Raw genomic sequence first — 19,915 nt, 5'->3', positions numbered from 1 at the left:
TTGCAAAAAGAGGCGTACAAATGATATGTGAATAGGCTAAAATGCGTTCTCATGACACGCAGAATGTCGTAGTAATGACGTGCTATTTGTACGGCTTCCCATGAGGTTGGAAAAACAATGCGGCAACATCGGTATAGCCCTATGTAGGCATACGCTTTTTAAGCCTTTCAGTACAACCCATCGATATAGCCTACCCAGTAAGCCTTTCAACATCAATAGCCTTCTTTCAATGCATGTGTTTTGCTGTCCAACACAATTTTGACTACAGCTGAAATTGAGCTATTGGCTAATACGGTTGACATACATTTACTGCAAACTCTACAATACATGCCCCACACCAAATAGCAGACAAAGTTAGCATCGAGCTGGTGAACATAGTGGAGCAGTTAGCTGTTAAAGAGCCCGATATTTCCCTCCAGAGTTGGTGGAGCCTAAAACAGAGGTAAAAGGAGAGTGTATAGAGTGGTGCAGGAATGACGTATTTTTCTATCTAGACCAACCCAGAAGTCGTCGGGTTCCAAAAAGCCAATGGGATTTGGATTGGTTTTTGGATTATCGCAGAAAATAAGCTCTAAACAAACTAACACCACGGTCGCCTGAGCACGAGTTTGCACAACGAGGCTTTAAAAGCGGACTAGTCTTCGGTGTGATGATGTTTTGTCGTCTCATTTATTCAATCGTTAGCAACTGCCTTTTTTAAGACTTATAAAAAGCTTCAAAATTCCCAAGTGGCATATTTACTGTTGTATTTTATATCATAGACCAAAACATTAAAATCTCTTCTGCTTGTGTTAACCACAGACCTTATTTTAGGCATCTAACTAAAAACCCATTCAAAAAACCCATTCACTTTGAGAATAAAGGAACCGGAAGTGCAAAAATGCTAACTCATTTCCGGGTTTTAGGAGACTTCGATTCATCAGGTGACCACAAACTCCAAATGAATGATAATGTTGCGAAATTATCAGCAACTGTTTGCCAACCCTTTAGCCATATCTACCTAAAAAGAGATAATATGTCAGTGTTGTGTTCACAACTTCTTTGTGCAGGTTTTATGGAGAGAATTAACATCCTTTGTGTAAAAAATGGACACCTACACTGCTGGAATGATTAATAGGGGGAGTAAAACGTGAGCTTTAACAGATTGAATTCTCTGTAAGTGTTGCATGACGAATAGCCATTGTAGTCACGGAAACTGAGCCTTGTAACACCAGCCTTGTGGTGTGTTTCAAACATTTCAGAAAAAGAATAAAATTGTGATGGTCAAGCTGAAAATACGACTTACTCTTGGCTTGAAGGGGATTCACTTTTTCACTTTTTTTCTTTTGTGCTTCGCCATCCTGTTCAGTACAAATACCTCACGCTGTATACTTCATGTGAGCTGTGCTGAATGAATTGTTTCACACACTGATTCTAGTTTGGCCTATTTGACCTTCGCATTGTTCTACTTTGTGTCAATGTTACGCAACAGAACTTTTCAAAAGATTTTTCAGGAGTCATTTTTCTGTCAGGTTATTTATTGAAAAAGTCACATGGTGTATACGGCGTTCACCCTCAATACTGGATCAATTTCAGAAATTGTTGTCCCCATTAGTCACGTAGACACAGACACATGGGGAAATAGGGTCCTGTTTGAAAAATACAGAAGTTATCTTTTAACAAAGTGGTTTTGTTACCTAAACCAAGAAGCTGTTTTGTTAGTTGGTTTCTCTGTCGGTCAGAAAACAAACAAACATATAAATATGATATAAATACATGTCATTTATAGTTACACCTAAAGTACTTCAGCAGCCTTTTCTTGTTGTTTCGGTGCCATATTTGCAAAAGTTGGTTATATGTTACTTCTGTGTTGCTCTTAACATAACAACACGTTCTCATCCCAACTCGTCACATACTGACGCTTTGTCAGACCCCTCAGCGTCATTTTCGGTCGCAGTAAACATGTGCTTAATGTTGTGAATTAAACAAAAACACTTGCTTAGGTTTAGGCAGCCAAAACCACGTAGTTAGGTTTGTGCTTAAAATGACTGTTTTTACAGTGAAAATGTGACTGGACGTTGTGAACACAGGACACGAACAAACAGCTGATTGTAAAGCGAAAGTAAAACGTAACACATGGGATACAAACAGTGGTCTCCTGGATGAAAGCCTTGCTTTTGTTGGGAACGAGGGCTGCGTTCGCTGCCATTTTTTAGATTGACATTGACAAATTGACTCTCCCAAAACTCGTGCTTAGCTGGCTAGAGGTGGATGAGAAAATTCACTTTCTACTTCGTGCATTTAATCCTCATTACCATCCTCTCACCTGCCACCACAATAAAACACCCCCAAGCACGACATTCATTACAGAATACATTACTTTTTTTCACAGCGGAGCTGAATCCTCGGCAGTGCAGATTGGCACAGCGTTCATAATCATGAGTCATGTGGAGGCGACTCAGGCGAGAGAGGAAAATGAAAAGTGATCTGAGGTATTGCTGCATGTGCGCTCATGCGTGTGTGGATGGTATTGAATTGAGCCTTACCCACATCTACAATGTCAGGGGATGTCTAAATAAATCCACATTAAATCAAAAGAAAACATGTATTTGATATGATTTTGCTTTTCAGCTACAACTTGATACAAAATGACACAACTGTCTTTACGGCAGGTGCCTTGTAAGCATTCATTTGGTGATTTGGAGATCAAAATACTTAGACATCTAAGTTCAGGTTTGAATCCAGCTTGGGGCCCCTCTATGTGGAGTTTGCATGTTCTCCCCGTGTGAGCGTGGGTTTTCTCCGGGTTCTCCGACTCTCTCCCACAGTCCAAAGACATGCAGGTTAATTGTTGATTCTAAATGTCCCATTGGTGTGAATGGTTGTCTATCTCTATGTGTCAGCCTGTGATAGTCTGGAGACCTGTCCAGGGTGTACCCTGCCTTCACCCAATGTCAGCTGGGATCAGCTCCAGCCCCCCCACGACCCTGAATAGGATAATCAGCTACAGATAATGGATGGATGGATGATTTCTGGGTTACAATAACTTTGTGCTTTGGGATAACGCTACCCCAGCAAAGTGGTCTACTGGTTGTGGGAAATGCTGCTAAAACAATGTTATTATGTTAATTAGACGTCTAAAATACTTTGACTTTTCAACCAAATTTAGCCTGCTTTAACCTCTAGAAATTCAAACATCTAGACAGCTTTCTATTCGCAAATCACCAACGCAATGCTTGCAAAGTGAGTTAACAATACTAGTGTGGTGAAAGTGATTTTGAAAACAGTCTTAAGACATTTCCTAATCGTAACTTTTATGGTATGAAATGGGAAGACCCTGTCTGAAAAGGGATCCTAAACCTCAGACACACACAGTATATCCTCTGTCCTCCCTTTTGGTTTTCTTCATTTGGTTTATTTGTTTGCTGTATTTATTTAGTTTTTTGGTAAACTCATGTGTGGTCTCCTCTCTTTGTCCAGCCTTGAGCTATGTTGTTACAGAATTAATGATGACATTTATCAGCTCTGTGTTTGGGAGCTCACAGCCCCTTGAGAAATGCTGGAATTTACTGAATCCCATTGGGTACCATCTGTATACAACATAGTGTATTCTGTGTGATATGTTCAGGGATCAGGGGAAAATTTGGAGCTCCTCCAAGGATTGTATTCCTGAGGGAAATATAAAGTGGAACGGCCCTTGAAGTTCCAATTCCAGGAACTTTCTAAGATATACAGTAGTCTAGGGATTTCACAATACCAGAAATTTAGTAGTTGATACCAAAACCAGTACTTGATTCTTGATACCCAATTCAATACCACGGTAGAAAAACAAAAACAAAACAATAAATCCCATGTACTTCAACATGCACCCCTTTATTACCGTTTGCATGCTGTTTTTTTTACGAATTTATTATTAATCCCTCATGATCTGCCGCAAGTTTTTCGCCAAAAACAAAGTTTTACAAGATTATATTTGAAGAATATGATAAGAATATATTTTCATTGAATAGAGCTTGAACACATCATAACTCAGTGCAACCTCTGTACGTTAACTGTTAGCTGCATTATTTAGCCAAGCAGGTCCGTGCTGCCCAATGTTGCCCAACGTTACTAGCTCTCCTCTTGTCGATTTCAACACGGATTTGTTGTTCACAATGTAGCATCATCAGGGACATTTACTATCGTCCCTGAGATGACTGGACGCCACTAGTCTGGAGCCAGCAACCTACAGTGCTGTAGAAAAACGAGTAACATGATGTTTTTAGAATCAGTTCTTGTGACATCCCAACAGTAGTCATCACACATAGTGCACACACAGGCTATATGCACATCCACTGACACACAAATACACAAGTTTGACCACGGGAGCAGAAACTGGCCTGCATTTTAATTGCAGAGACAAGGACATTGGCCTGTCCATTACAATCAATGATCACATAATATTCTATGCAACAATAAAGAGTCACAAATAAACATCTGCTTCTGACATTATATCACACAAACATAAGCTACGTAAGCTGGGGGAAATATAGTACCAAAAAATGATATACAACAGGTCTCTGTTATGTTTTGGTTACCAACATGTCTGTACAATACAAAGGCCTTTGGTTGTTTGGCTTTTGGGAGAAACCGGTTACAGTGTTGTTTTGCTGTACATTGATGTCATCACATTAATTTATAGTAAGTTCCAAGGCACATAGATCAAAGTAACTGCACAGAAAAGTAGTACATATCCATGGCTGTACACCGTCAGAAACAAGCTTGTCATTTTATTTCTTTGACCAACAGAATGACTCATGCCTCACTCGATTCGACTGTTATCGGGCCATTAAAGGTGCGTTATTGTTTGCTATAAGCATCATAGATGTTGGTCAGTAGGGGCCTAATACATTGTAAAAGTGAAAGAAAAAATATAACCTTCTAACACGTTGTAAAACTGCATGAAATGTTACGTTTTTAACAGAAACAGAATAGCTTCTTTAGGTTTAGGCAACAAAACCACTGAATTAAGTTTAGGGAAAAGCATTGTGTCTTGGCTTAAAATATCTACATTTGAAAAGTTGAAACTCAACACTTGAGAACGTATGCGAATCCCGGTCTATTGGCTTAAAGCCCAGTGTTTTGTGACCCATCCATCGCCCTGGACCTCCATCCCATATGGAGTTTCATGCTGTCTATATTACAGTTCCTCACTTCCGCTCTTGCTCCTGTCATAATTCCTACGGTAGCTAGACGTCGCTGTCGTCTTCTTTTATTCCTTCTTTCTGTGATCGATCATGTGAATACATGACGAAACCTACCAGTGGGTGTAGCAGGGCCCTTCTGACCCACATCTATGAGCCTTATAACCACTGGTAACGCACATTTAATGGCCTGATAACAGTCTAATAGGCTCCTGATCATAACTTAAAAATCTACAAAGTTGCACCTGTTGTTGCTAAACCTGAACCCAAACTCAAGTGCATCTCTGTACCTTTTTTTCTGAGAGTGTATCTAACAAACATAGATGGCCACCCAGTGAGTGTGTAACACTGGTTTTGGTTTCGTGAGGGGACACAGAAAGTGAGATACGCAACCCTCTCCATGCAAGAACAAGCAGAGGATACCACAAATACATAGATAATATTGAACGGTGCATCCTCAGGAGTGCACGTTCTAGCCCTTCGCAAATTAACTTGTGTTTCCAAAAGAGAAACGGAGCGCAAGAAGGCGGAGGTTTCCCCCATTCCTCCGCTTCTTCCTCTCATCTGTACACTATACAGTGTGGCAGGAACCAGACAGAAATCCGGACAAGTGCCCCTTTTTCGCATTTGGCGTTGAATCGCGCCCAGCGAACAAAGCCGGAGCCGTGTCGACCCAAATGACTTTTAGTCAGAACACGACCTCATTTCAGAGAGATAATTAGGTCTTGATTTCACAAAATTACAAAGGAAGCAGAGACTACGGGCGCTGTCTCATTGCCTCAGCTGTCCTTTTTAGTGCTACATTTACACTGCTTTTGGCACAAACCGTCTTTTCAACATCTACTAAGCATCAGAATGGTCCATTAAGTACATTAAGTCCATTAAGTATGTCCAAATAGCCGGCGGCAATGGCAGGCGTAGTGTGTTTCCTTTCAGCATGGTTCAGTTCATTTCAGCTCTGTTGAGTTTGGGTGGGTGTAAAATGTGTCAGCTCATATTATTCTTCACCAGCTGTGCACGAGAGAGAGAGAGAGAGAGAGAGAGAGAGAGAGAGAGAGAGAGAGGACGGAACAAAAGTAATTAACTGTGGATGATGAGAGAAAAGTTGTTGTACTTCAGGCTTGAAGGTTCTAGTATTCACAGATGTACTGAAAGATACAGCCTGTTTCAGGGTCATTCACAGGTTTTCTACTGTACATGTAATAATCGAATTGCAATTCAGACATATGTATGTGTATGTAATAATGTGACACATCAAGCCTTTGGTCTTGATGTGTCACATTATTACATGTCACATTATTACATACACAGTCCACTGGTCAAGGTCAGTATGTGTAGTGTCCGTTTTACCACGCTCCAAGTTCCTAGGCCACTTAAGGCCCTGACAAACAAAGCCAACGGTCAGCTGTTGTACAGTTTAGTGCCGTCGGTGAGTGTCCGTCAGCCTAGTTTTTTCCGGTGTGTCCTGCACTGTCGGCTCTTGTTTGCCCGTGACATGTTGAACGAATCAGTGCACAAGAAGAGAAACGGAAGTTAGCAGTGAGCCTATGTCTTATCTGATCAATCCAATACAAAGATATTTTCACGCCGACATGGCCATCTGGAATGAATCTAAGTGGTGAGTGAGAGTGGTGTGAAAATGGTCGCCAAACGCCAATTGGTGTTCATGTACGTATCATAACAACAACTTTTATATCCGCAGTCCTCGGTCTTCCAGGTTCCGTTTTTGAATGACGAATACAGACTACCGCCACCTGCTGGTGTGGAGAGTTATTTCCTCTCACGCAGACACAGAACGCATGCGCTAACTGGCCGTCGGCTGTCGTCTTTGCGGCGTGTTCGAGTGCAACTTGTCAGCCAAAACAAAGGCGAAGTGAGGCGACGCAACAGGCGGCCTTCATCGCCGCCAGTTCTCTGATGTCGGGTTGGTGTGTCCCCAGATTTAGTCTGCCGGGTATCTCAGTTCTGGCTCATGTTCCAATTAATTTCAATCCTTTTTTGTGAAAACCCAGTGTACTCACAGGAGGCAGAGAAAACTTGAACACGGGTTTCTTTGAGAATCAATTACAACGTTACGGCAGGTGATTTCCATCAAAGTTACATGACTATCACTGTACGCTATATATATATGACACAGTCAAAAACTTGTTGCAACCCACACCTACACAGTTTTTCAGTGCGCATGGCTAAAGACTGTTTTTGACGTAATGTAATGACCATTTTCCCTGCCTCCTGTGAGTACACAGGACTGAGACTAAGTGGCGTAGGAACTTGGATGACTCCTTGATGCAGAGCTGGTCACCCTCATCACCTTATGCATTACTCAGACAATAGTGTGAGGAGCTTATGTCTGTGCGTCTGCGAGTGTGTGTTCCTATTTTGACCTGTGAGTGAAGATGGGGCTGACCCTGCTACAAATACTACTAGAAGTGACAGCACAGAGACGGTGCCATGACAAATCATTTTCCGCAGTAACCTCCCGGGACAAGCTTTGTCTGGCCCCTCATCTCTTTTGATTGCACTGATTGATGGCTTCTAACTTGACCGATACAGCCTACTGGGACGGAGTGAGTCTGACACCAGCAGCATATGGCGGGTGACCTTATTACTATAGAGGCTTTGCAGTATTGATAAATCTCCTGGCAACCAGGTGTGGCTCTGTCACGGAGGTCCCTTGGACAAGCCACTGTGCACTGTGTTTCAGAATGTGTATTTTCCAAGTCACAGCACCGACCCACAGTCGAAAAGCCTTTGCACACCTTTTTGTCTGAAATTTTCGCACGTTTAAAAATAAATATGACCTCATTGTGTCAATCATGTTTACACACCGACTCTGAAACTTAAGTCCGTCATTGGTCACTTTTCGGAATAGGTTTGAGTTTCTGCTTTTTTTCGCATCCATCAAAAGCCAAAAGAAGGTTGTTTGACCACCCAGAGCAAAATGACGTCTGATAAACTGATTCACATCTCCCAGCACTTTACGATAAAGAAATAAAAGAATACAGAGATGCGGAATTTAATGATAGATTGTGGCAGGTGTTTGCAGAACAGCTCGGAATCGGGGATGGTCGCAAAACAAAGGATGTACTAAAGATTAGACAGTAGTGATTGTGCTAAACAATAGCTTCTTACCGATGTCATCATTCATTCATAAACCCTGTCGGGGACCAGCGGTATACATTGCATGGCACCCACATAATTAATTCAGTTTTGTCTCGTATTGCGAATTTTTGCAATGAAGACAATAATAAAACGCATCGGACTCAGTGTGCGAGTAGCTTAACGATTTGTATTGGATGACGAATTCAAAAAACGCTTACGAAAAAAACAGACTTGGTGTGCAAAGGCCTTAAACCATGCTAGCAGCTCTGTGGCTGCACTCAAGCTCAATGCTAACATCAGCGTGCTAACATGCTCAAAATCACAATGCTATCATGCAGATATTTAGCAAATAATGTTTATCATGTGCACCATCCTTGTTCAGCGTGTTAGCATGCTAACATTTCCCAATTAGCATTTAACACAAAGTACAGCTGAGGCTCATTGGAATGTTAGTTTTGAAGGTATTTGGTCTTAAATTAAAGTGCCGGACGAATACAAAATTTGACCTGATGCTGCTACATGTAGAGTTAAGGGATCACCAAAGTTATTACAGTTCATCCTGTAGGGACCATGAATGTCTGTACCGGATTTCATAGCAATCCCCATCCAATAGTTGTTGAGACATTTCAATAGGGACCAAAGTGGTGAACTGACAGACATTGCCACCCCTTGAGCCATGCAGCTAGCATGGCTAAAAAAAAACATGGGAACCTCCATGATGTTCCACTGATTGATTGATTATTCCATTAATCCATCTGGCATCCTGACAGTCTTGTGTCTCTCAAGACGCTGCTAATTATAAATGTATGCACATTTAACTTATCGCTGCTGCCTCCATTATTCACCCAGTGTAATGAAGGCCACTGAGAAATGTGAGATGCATTGAGTAAAGGTCACGACAGGTTAGAAGTGGTATTGGGTATACAATTATATGAGCATGCAATTCCCATTTTAATAATAAGTGGTCTTGGTGAGAATGTAGGCTATTGTATGACTAGCCTGTGTAGAAAAGACTACCATTACACTGAATCCTTTTCTGAGTTAGTACAATATATGTGATGTGTAAAAGTACTAAGGGTGTGGAGTTTGAAAGACTTGGGCATTAACAGAGTGCGAGGGTCTGAAGAAAGATGTTATCCAGTTGCACCTTGGGAAATGTATAGGATCCATTTTTTTTGGAGCTTGACACAGTACAACATATCCTCATACAACAGTTTGTATGATGTCTTACAAAAAGTTAACCTCTTCCTCATTTTTCACGCATTTTCGTACGAATGCCTAGCAACACGTGTCAATTTCCAGTTGTTACATGCATACATTCTTTTCAAAATAAAATCCTGTCTTCACAGGAAAAAAAAACTTGGTTAGGTTTAGGCAACAAAACGACTTGGTTAGGTTTAGGAAAAGATCGTGGTTTGGGTTAAAATAACTACGAAGTGGCGTAACTCAAATATGGAACTTACATGATAAATAAGTCAACGTTTGGGTTAAAATAACTACGGAAGTAGCATAATTTAAGTACGGAAGTTACGTAACAAATAAGTCAACATTTGGGTTAAAATAATTTACGAAGTGGGACGAAAGTCTGGTGTATTTTGATCCGCCCCGACCTCCTCCCTATGCGGCGTTTGTTGCTCTTTGTACGTCCTGGTTCACGATTACGTGGATTACATACAAATTGATTTCATGGGATATATATACGAATTACAGTGCATTACTTTTCATAGGTATAGCTATGAATCGGCGTGCTGTTTTGATTTCTTTCAAAAATCTGTAAAAAATAAATGAACTGTATGTTTGATCTATTGATACATATGAGTTAAGTTATAACTTAAGAAATACAATCAGGCTTTCTCAGCCATCGTTGCCTAAAAGCTGGCGATTTCCAGAATGGCCATTAGAAGGCTTGTAACAACAATTTATTATACAGGTGTTTCAAGTTCTGTTTCTTTTCTCTCTTTATCACTCACACACACACACACCTTGGTTTCTTCCTGTCAGCTGTATCCATTCAGCCCACTACAATCTCTCAAACTTTGTCTTCATTGCGTTCTCAGTAGATAGAATACAACCTTTAGTTCTTTCTATCCTCTGTATCTCCTTATCCCCCTACCTCTCTCTCCCTCTTTGACTATATAACTTAATTTTCTGCCTTCTGTGAAATTTAGACCTTTTTGCAAGCTGTCAGATTCAAATGTGAAGCCGAGGGCAGTGACCACATTTCAACATGAACTCGAGAAGAAATCTTACATTGTCACAACACAGCACTTTACAAGTACAAATGGGCTCCTTACAATGGCACCGCTGGCACAGGGAGCAACTATTGTTAAGACCAGGATACAGTGATAGTATAAAGTACATAAGATGGGTTTCACAAACATTGTTTCAGAACTGTCCTTGATGCTTTACAAGAATACAGGATTATTTTACATGCCTTTGAAATTCATTTTGATTAGGACCTTTCCCCCGGAGGTTGACAGAAAACCATTTTGTAGGCTATATACAAACTGTTTTAAAGGGAGCAAGGTCAGAGCGGCCGGCGAGATGTTTTCCCATCCTTCCACTTAATCAATAATCCAGGATGTTCAATTCGAGAGTTTACGGATCAATGCAGCTCCTCCTGCGGAGATGCCAGCAAGAGAGAGAAAAAGAGCATCCTTTGTTCATCATGTTGAGAGGGCTTTGCCATTTTGTTGCCTGGTTGATCATGTAAGACCAGGCTAATCAGCTGGTATGAATAAAACATGAAGCTTTTCACCTTTTGGCTTCTGATTTTGTATCTTTCAAAGTCTCTATTGAATTACAGCGCTGGCTGTTTTCCGCTGCAATGTTCGGCTGACTTCTTCAGCAGTATTTCCACATTCGGAGAAATCAATGCCGACCCTTCATAGCTCTCTCTGTCAGAACACTCCATCAAGGACATCCCCTCGGATCTCTCTCTCTACCATGGGTGAACTAGTCTCAGTGATTCTCCAGTGGGTCCACAGCAGTCTCTTCTTCGATCCTGCGTCTTGTTTCGATTTTGGTTCCGTCTGCATGACTTCTGACAACTCGATCGAAACCTCGAGCTGGCAAGCATGATCAGCACTCTTATTTGTGTTTGATTTCAACATCACTTAAACGCAGCGCTGAAAATCACTTCAGTCAAGATGCGTTTTCGCTCCGCCTCAGGGCGAACCAGCTCAATTTGTTTCATTAACCCAAATATCAAGAGTTTTGAGCATGTACTTTCCCTGACCCCTGAAAACCCCTTACGAAATTGTTTATTTTTCACTTAGACTTTGCTCATGTGTTGATGTCCACGAGCTGCAACTATTACATCAGCCTCCTGCATCTTTGAACAAGGGGTCACTAGCAGTGTACTGGCAGCTCATCAGTCTGGAAGCACCACTGCTCAATTTCTCTGGCCTCCCTGGATGCGACTGCCACTCCTCAGATGCTGGTCTGCAGCTCGCCATTGAGCAAGGCAGCATTGTGAGTCTCCAAGTTGGTCACGGCGTCGTGAACCATCCTGCTCCTGTCTGCCCTGCTGTCGCTGCGCTCTATGTCGTCCAGGCCCGCCACCTTCTTCAGGCACAGGACGTTCTGAAAGCTCTTCTTGAAGTTGTCCGACAGGAAGGCGTACAGGATGGGGTTGGCGCAACTGTTGGCGTAGCCGAGCACCACCACGAAGTCGAAGGTGCTCTTCACGGCGGAGGTGGGGTTGATGGAGCTGGTGACGGAGGTGACGTTGAAGATGTAGAAAGGCAGCCAGCAGAGGACGAACACAGCAACCACGATGGACACCATCCGTGTCACCTTGCGCTCAGAACGCTTGCGCTTGGTGGAACCCACCCGCATGCCAGACGACTTCACCTGGAAAAAGAATGGACTGTCAATGGCTTAAAATCTCCCAAATATAAAATCACAGTGTTCACACTATGAGACATAGATATTTAACCTTAAAGTAAACTTTTGACATTTTGGGATAGGGATGTCATGATACCAGAAATTTAGTGGTCGATACTAATACCGATGAAATTCCACGATTCTCGATACCAATTCGATACCAAGGTAAAAAACAAAAGTAAAACAATGTTCTCATGTTCCCATGTACTTCAATATACACTCCTTTATTGCTGTTTGCATACTGGTTTTTGTTAGGAAGTTTAACAGGTTCAACATATCCTCATATGATATGATATTTGATATTGGTATATGAGAACAGCCTGAACCCATAGCCCTGTTGCAGGACCAAGGAAGAGATGTTGAAAATACTAACTCGCCAGATGCTATAGACACACTTTCAGTGACGAATAAGGTGGCAAAAAAATGATCTCAGCATGATTAAAACAGTATTCTTATTTATATTGCTTCCTGCAATCACACTCTGTCAGAGTAAATCATGTTTTTTGTTCCTTTAAACCCACCTGATACAAATGTTTTTTCCACCTTATAAGTCTCTATTGAAGACAATTTCCTACCATCTGCTGTAATTTCAACATTATTCCCATAACAAATTTAACAAATGTCTGTGAAATTAAAATGTTAAATTTCCCTATAGCTAGCCTGGATAGCCTCCCAGGGCCCGTGTTCAAACACACAACAACCCTGTAAAATTCAATATGTAACATATTAGCTCAAGCAAAACTAACTTAAAACATTAAAAAACCTTTATGAGATAGTTAACTGTGGCGAAAACTGTTGTTCATTTCAGAGTTGTCAACCGTTATCTACACACTTAGTGACTTTTATTTTAAATGAGCTATTCATCTGAATCTACAAATAAACATGACCTAAGGGACCAAAATACTTCCACAATCTTTGTAATGGTTGGATGTTTGTTCAACATTCTAGTCCTGTAGCCAGTATTAAAAAATGATTTATTATAATGGAGGCGGTCTCTCACCTTGACTATAATGAGCAGGTAGCAAAGACATATGACTGCCAGCGGCAGGAAGAATCCTATGAAGAATGTGTAGATTATGAAGGCCGTGTAGTAGACATCCTGGGGCTCTGGCCACACGATCCCACATACTGGCACCTTGTCAAGGCCACTGAAGATCATAGTAGGTAGGATGACTAACAGGGACACACCCCACACTGTCAGGTTAATGAACTTGGCCACGCGAGGCTTCCGCCATTTCGTGGACTTAATAGGGTGGACCACAGCCAAGTAGCGATCGATGCTCATCACCATCAGACAGAAGATGCTGGTGAACTGATTGAGAGAGTCTGGGAGGGGGTGGAGGGGAGAAAGTAGAGAAAGATAAGTAAAATGAGGACGTGTATCAAGTACCAGTATCAGTAAGTGCTGATGCTTGTTCTTTGTAATAAAACAGGAGGTGTATAAAGTGTGATAAGACAGCCATAGGAGGACCAACACTATTTGAATTGCAACTAAAGTCCAAATATCTCTAATCTACGCTTTGAAATTGTTAAATATTGTGGGAAATACGCTTATTTAAAGGAGACATATCATGTTCATTTTCAGGTTCATATTTGTATATTGAGTTTCTACTAGAACAAAAAACACATTCTTTTTCTCATACTGTCTTTCTGAATATACCTGTATTCACTCTCTTGTCTGAAATGCTCCGTTTTAGCACCTGTCTCTTTAAGAACCCTTCCGAAAAAAGCCCAGTCTGCTCTGATTGGTCAGCGTTTCCAGTCTTCCCCATCTACAATGTTGCCGTTTTCGCAGTGTCACTGCAGCCGGGGACTCACTGGTTGTGTCAACTACGCAGAGTTTAGCGGCACTTCCACCGGTGACTGTATAGTTGTGACATCACAACCTCACAGAAGTCCCGACGGCTCGTTTAAAGGCGCGTGTGCATTTCTCCATTGGTTTGAGCATGGTGATACTTTCACAGTATTTATATAGCACCTAGACCTGCATTATAATCAAAAAAGACATCTCACTTTCTACAATATGGGACCTTTAAAGATGAAGCTACAGCCAGAAGATGGTTAGCTTAGCTTGGCTTGGCAAAAAAAAAACTAAAAAAGTATTTCCCAAAATGTTAAACTATTCTTTTAAAACACCTAAATGTCAAAGATTTTGAACAAACACTCTTTAATTTTTGCAATTGCAACTGAAGTGTTAACATTTTAAAAAGAACAGATGTTTCTTAAGTAAGGCTGTCAAAGTTAACGCAATAATAACGGACATTGTTTTTCTTTAATTTCTTTAACGTATTAATGCAACTTGCGATTTTTAGGTTGTAGTGGGATCAGTGAAGAATGAAGATACTGGCATCATATGAAACTACAAAACCTAATGAATCCATTGGTACCATCCATGTCATACTAGCTTGTCACAAAGGAGGTTAAAAAACGCTCCAAACTTACACTAAATTTTGTGAATAATTTGCAATTAATCACGATTAACTATGGACAATCATGCGATTAATCACGATTAAATGATTTAATCGATTGACAGCGCTATTATTTAGGTTTTCTTTAATTTGCAATCACAGCAGACAATGATTTAAATTATTTTATTCCCTCTTGAGGAAGCCAAAAGTGTTTCTTTTCCCAGTAAAACAAACTGCTTTCTCCAGTGCACCATTAGCTCTTCACGCTCTCCACCTACCGACAGTCATGATCACCCTGCACAGCACCTCTCCGAAGGGCCAGTGCACCAGAGTCAGCTGCAGGGCGATGAACGGCAGGCTCATCATGCACAGAACGTCCGCCACAGCCAGGTTCAGGATGTAGATGTTAGTCACCGTCTTCATTTTGGCGTAGCGCAGGATGACGTATATGACCAAGGCGTTGCCGCACAGCCCCACGGCGCACACCATGAAGTAGATCAAGGTGATGACCACGGAGCTGGTCTTGTCCTGGTGGGGCTCCCTGGCCTTGGAGATGTTCAGGTCCAGGTCGGACTCATTGCCCTGGATGTAGCTGTCGTACAGGAGAGGCTCGGGCATGGAGATGTTGGGGGGAGTCGGTAGAAAGGGCCACTGATCCAAGGCCATGGTGGCTGAGAGGGGTTTAGGGTATCAAAGGGTTCCAAGTGTCTAATGATGGCAAGGGGTAAGGGGTAAAGATGTAATCATAAAGCAGTTTGGAGAAGGCTTAAAAGCATTAATTTTACCATGCAGGACTGTTGAAATAAGGGTAAAGGGACTTCAACTTCCTGGGGTACTGGGAATTTTTGGGGTCTAGGGATTTGGGGCTCCAGGATGACTAGGGATTTTCATCAATGAGGAACTGCAGGTATCACATCCCAGCTGTAGAGAAACAGAAAAAGAGCAAGATAGATCTAGGGAGAAAGAGAGACATAAAGAACAGTAAGTTTGGCTGAGAAACAGAATATTCCTTTGACAAATAATAATAGCCCTTCAAGGTCCATGGCAACAGATTACTTTAAATAATGACTTTCACGTCTTCAATCAGAGAAAGATGTAAAATATCCTCTCTATAGAGAATAGATATGTCCTTTTACATGTTTAGTTCCTCAATACTTATTCCAATCACGCAAGCAATTGGCAGACAGAGACATGGAGGAGATGCCAAGATGCCAATCCAGTCAAGTTAAAATTAGAGATGATGTGCAGCTTTCTAAAAATAAATTTAGGGCATTCTCTCACACAGCAGAGAGAGACAGAAAACTGGGACCTTCATAGGCAAGACGCAAAATACTGGAGGCACAACCCAAACCCAACCCAAACACGCAAAACTTTTATTTCATGACACTTATTTGAACGCTTTCACACCAGGCGATAACCTCCGGGTCTTAAAAGTGAAGCCAGTGCTGAAGTGCCTTAAACTTGCATTTTTTCTAACAGCCAGCAGGAGACGACTCCTCTGGTTGCAAAAAGAAGTCCGATTGTATAGAAGTCTATGAGGAAATGAGCCTACTTCTCACTTGATTCTGACTTTATGGTCTCAATCACTAGTTTCAAGTCTTCTTCAATACAGCGTGATGTTCATTTAGTAAATTATGGTCCCATTTAGAGGCAAATAGACCATAAAGCAGGGTATGCTTAAGGGCATGGCTACCTTGTGATTGACAGGTCGCTACCACGGCGTTGTCCAGTCAGTTCATGAAAGTTGGTTGTGACATTTAAGTCGCCTAAAAAAGTCTTATTCAGCGTTCATTTGTACTTAGCTCCACCCTCTCGTGTCACCCCTGGTTGCAAAAAAACAAGATGACGACGGCCAAAATGTGGAACTCAAGGCTTCAAAACCGTAGTCTGCAACCAATGGGTGACGTCACGGTGACTACATCCACTTCTTATATACAGTCTATCTATGTTTTGCACTAAGGAAGATATCTAGTTGTAGGCATCAGGGGCAACAAAACTCATCATGATAACCATATTATGTCAGTATTCAACGTCAAAATATCAACTGGATCTCATTTGATCTCATATTCAGTTACCGTCCAGACCCTAAATCCCCCTACAATGCTACACTGAGCCAAGTAGTCCAGGTCAGGTGTGTGCACACGTGTGTGTTTGTGTGTGTGCGTGTGCCTCCCCCACGTATGCATACATGCAACAAAAAAAAAAGGTACGCCTGAGCGAAAGCACGACCAGGGCACACCGCGCTGCAGAAAACAAATGTTTATTCAATTGATCTCGGGGACAAACAGCTCTGGCACTGTGGCAGGATCAATCACTCTTTCCCTGCAGTGACAGCAACAGGGACATTAGTACAGGGCCCACTCTGGACAGTCCACTTTATGCTAATGAGGGATATCGTTGGGTAATTGTTGGGTACAATTACTTGTTATCACAGCAGATGAGGTTAGAAGGCTAACTGACTTCTGGGGATTATTGTTGTTTTTATTAATCCGCAAAGTGTTTTTCCTTCAAAATGAATTATCAATTTATAAAATCTAACCACAAATGGCCATCAGTAATTACCAGAGACAAAAGGGATGTCTTTAACCTTTGTGTTTCATCTGCCTATCAGTCCAAAAAACCCAAAGGTATTCAATGAAAAGACTAAAAGAATTATAATAATTGTCACTAATTAGGTTTGTCAACCTCTTTCAGCACTGTTTAAATAGGTAAGTCTGGTCAATGGAGATGGGTCCATTTTGATATGGCCACACACATTAACCGTCAGTTTGATATCTGCAAAATCTGCCAACCAACCTAAAACTTAGTTAGTCGAAGATTCAGTGCAGAATTTTAGAAGCCAAAATCATCTCCAAGCTGCTTGGTTTTCCCGTCCTTGTGAGAGAGCAATTATATGTTAGACGCATTGCATTCTCATAATTTAAAGGAATTTAATTGGATGCAAATTTAATCCAATTTTAAAATTACAATCCTTAAGATTTCACTGCTGGTTGATTTGTTACCAATGGTAACAGTGAGTGCATGGCGGACCCCGCCACTAACAATGGAAACTCCTATATAGACTGAATGTAATTACACCGAATGGTTATTGCTGAAAAAAATGATGAACATAAAATATTCCAATTAAAAATTCTAAATCCAGAAAAAGACTCTTTATTGGCCTTTAAAAACAGATATCGAGAGAGCTCCATCATAGAAATATGTGCTTGTGTGTGTGTGTGTGAGAGAGAGTGAGTGCTACAGACAGAATGCACAGAATGCACTAATAATACATCAACTGATGGAAGGCTTTATAGTGTTACTTCTTAGCAGGAGGGCAGGCTAATTACTGTGTGAGTGTGTGAGTATTATTTGGTAACATCTCGGAGTTTAATTATCAAGCAGAGCAATTGTATTATTAAGAGTGAAAGGGGGATTTGATGGTCTATTAAAACTCTTGCAATGGGATCCATAAAGACTCACATAAAAACATAAATTGCAGCAGGATGAAGCCACATTTGAGCTCAGCACTGACTGGGTGAATAGATGAGATGTGAATAGTGCTTCCAGGGAAGCAGCAGCAGCATGCAGCCTCACACTACAACCTGCAGGCTGTGTGTGATAAATGTCCAGCTCAACAGGAGACGTGCACACTAAAGTGGAAAAACTCTCTTCCAATTGTCACTTTGACATGAAATGGCTCCTGCAGGCATCAAACCGTTGACCTCTTAATTGAGGGACAAACCCCCTTACTCTCCCTGACATGTTTCCAAACCAACTCTCCTTGTTAATCCGAATGTTTCTCCACTGTGCTTTGCACCTATTCCAATTATTATTTTTTTCTGTACTGGGATGAAGGTACATACATCTACCCTCCTTTTAACAAGCAGAAGTAGATATCAGAGTGCGCAAGAAGCCCATGTACATGCGCTTTAAGTGGGTTTGAGTTCATTTGAATCCTTTAATTGCATTTGGGTGCCAAAAACGAATGCCCTGTGCCATGAATTAGATTGCGTGTGTGTGTGCCACTTTATGGCAACAAATATAACTTTTAAAAGACAAAAACAGACCTGACTATGGAAGAATTGCAGTGCGCAAAAAGCCAGCCAAAGTCCAACACAGAAATAGCCTTTTTAAAATTCAGCACAAAAATGTCAATATCACTTACTTTTAAATTGAAAATTTGAAAATGTCCTCTTCATATCAAGTCCATCGTGGCAAAGTGTCCTTCAGCAGAGAATATACGGAGTCCAGCCGCTCTGAAACGGCGCTGAACCTGCTGGAGAGCTTCATGATCCCTCACAGCAGCCTCTCCATCCACCTGCTACCAGACAATTACGCACAGCGCTGGCGCTCCACAGCCCACTCTCCTTCACCTTCACCACAGCTGCCGGTTATACTACGGCTCTCAGGTCATTATTTTTTACCTTCAAGATATATTCCGCGTTTGTAAACCGAAACTTTGACAGACCACGTCTAAAAATTAAAAAAACGCAGTGCGCTCACAGCCAGTACGCTGCGTCCAACCAGAAAGTCTTGGCACCGAATCGTACCGATACGGAGCGGCAGGCAGGAGATACAGAGAGAGAGAGAGAGAGAAGCAGCCTGTGAGTGACAGATGAGTTTTTGCGTTGAGCGCGTCACTCTGTGTTGGAGTGAGTCGTGTGTAGATGACTCAATTCCTGGTGCCTTGTGTCATTGACAGATTTATTTCTCTGCAGAGTTAACAGACGGTTTCAAACGTGTTTAGAAGTGGAATATTTGCATAGCTTACCTGAACCAGCAGTTTAGAAAAATTTAGTTTTCATGGCAATTTTAGACAAAAAAAAAAATCCTGTATGCTTGCAGAGCAGAGCATCCTCAGTGCAGAGACTAAAAAAACACAAAGCTTCCTCACAGTATCATGCACCAGTCGTCTCTTTAATCAGCTTCCATTGAAATGATTTCAAGTGTTATGCAGGCCTTAGATATTCAGTCAGTGGTGCACATCCACATACACTCAGATCTGAAGGATGAAGCCAATGCAACAACCCCCCCTTCTTCCCGTCTTTTATAAAGGAGGAGGGATGAAGCAAGTGCAGATGGCGGGTAGCCGTCTTCCACGACCTCTCCATGAGAAAATGTCCCCACAAAAGTGCTGCTATTATTACAGCCAGCTGTTGTCCTATCAAAGATTAATAGTTCTATTTATGTCCAAAATGATAGGAAAGGGATGGAAGCTGCTCAGGCGGGGTAGAGCACGGTGTCTTCAGTTATTCTCTGCAGAAATCCCCATCCATGTAAACCAGTGTACAGTCAGGAAGGTTCAGGTGTGTGTTTTTGCTGTGCTGTGGTTTGAGGTCCCTGGAAGAGTTCACTATTGTGTGTCACATCTGG

General features: G+C 41.6%; 2 protein-coding genes across 5 annotated transcripts in view; one reads left to right on the top strand and one right to left on the bottom strand.

Annotated features, from left to right (window-relative positions):
- The window catches only part of usp22 (ubiquitin specific peptidase 22), a 74,830-nt gene that overhangs the window by 47,716 nt on the left and 7,199 nt on the right, over positions 1–19,915 (top strand). The window contains exon 15 of one of the 3 annotated variants that reach the window (XR_005204780.1): positions 2,372–2,572. The exons of the other annotated variants lie outside the window; for them this stretch is intronic. The gene's annotated coding sequence lies outside the window, so the exon portion shown is untranslated. Of the gene's footprint in view, positions 1–2,371; positions 2,573–19,915 lie in introns of those variants that run through there. 3 annotated transcript variants of the gene reach the window in all.
- Positions 10,167–19,133, bottom strand: LOC119479947 (somatostatin receptor type 2-like). 2 transcript variants are annotated; one of them, XM_037755964.1, is made up of 4 exons: positions 18,708–19,133; positions 14,839–15,513; positions 13,153–13,478; positions 10,167–12,119 (listed from the first exon to the last, which is right to left on the bottom strand). In XM_037755964.1, the coding sequence occupies exons 2-4, from the start codon at positions 15,224–15,226 to the stop codon at positions 11,697–11,699; spliced, it is 1,137 nt and encodes a 378-aa protein (XP_037611892.1). In that variant the 5' UTR covers positions 15,227–15,513; positions 18,708–19,133; the 3' UTR covers positions 10,167–11,696. The 2 variants fall into 2 exon arrangements, with proteins under 2 accessions (XP_037611892.1, XP_037611893.1); XM_037755965.1 differs by having other exon boundaries at positions 14,839–15,481.

Source organism: Sebastes umbrosus, chromosome 20, assembly GCF_015220745.1.
Source record: "Sebastes umbrosus isolate fSebUmb1 chromosome 20, fSebUmb1.pri, whole genome shotgun sequence".
Lineage (NCBI taxonomy): Eukaryota > Metazoa > Chordata > Actinopteri > Perciformes > Sebastidae > Sebastes > Sebastes umbrosus.
The sequence above is the reverse complement of the archived record's forward strand: the minus strand, read 5'-3'. Positions and strand labels throughout refer to the sequence as shown.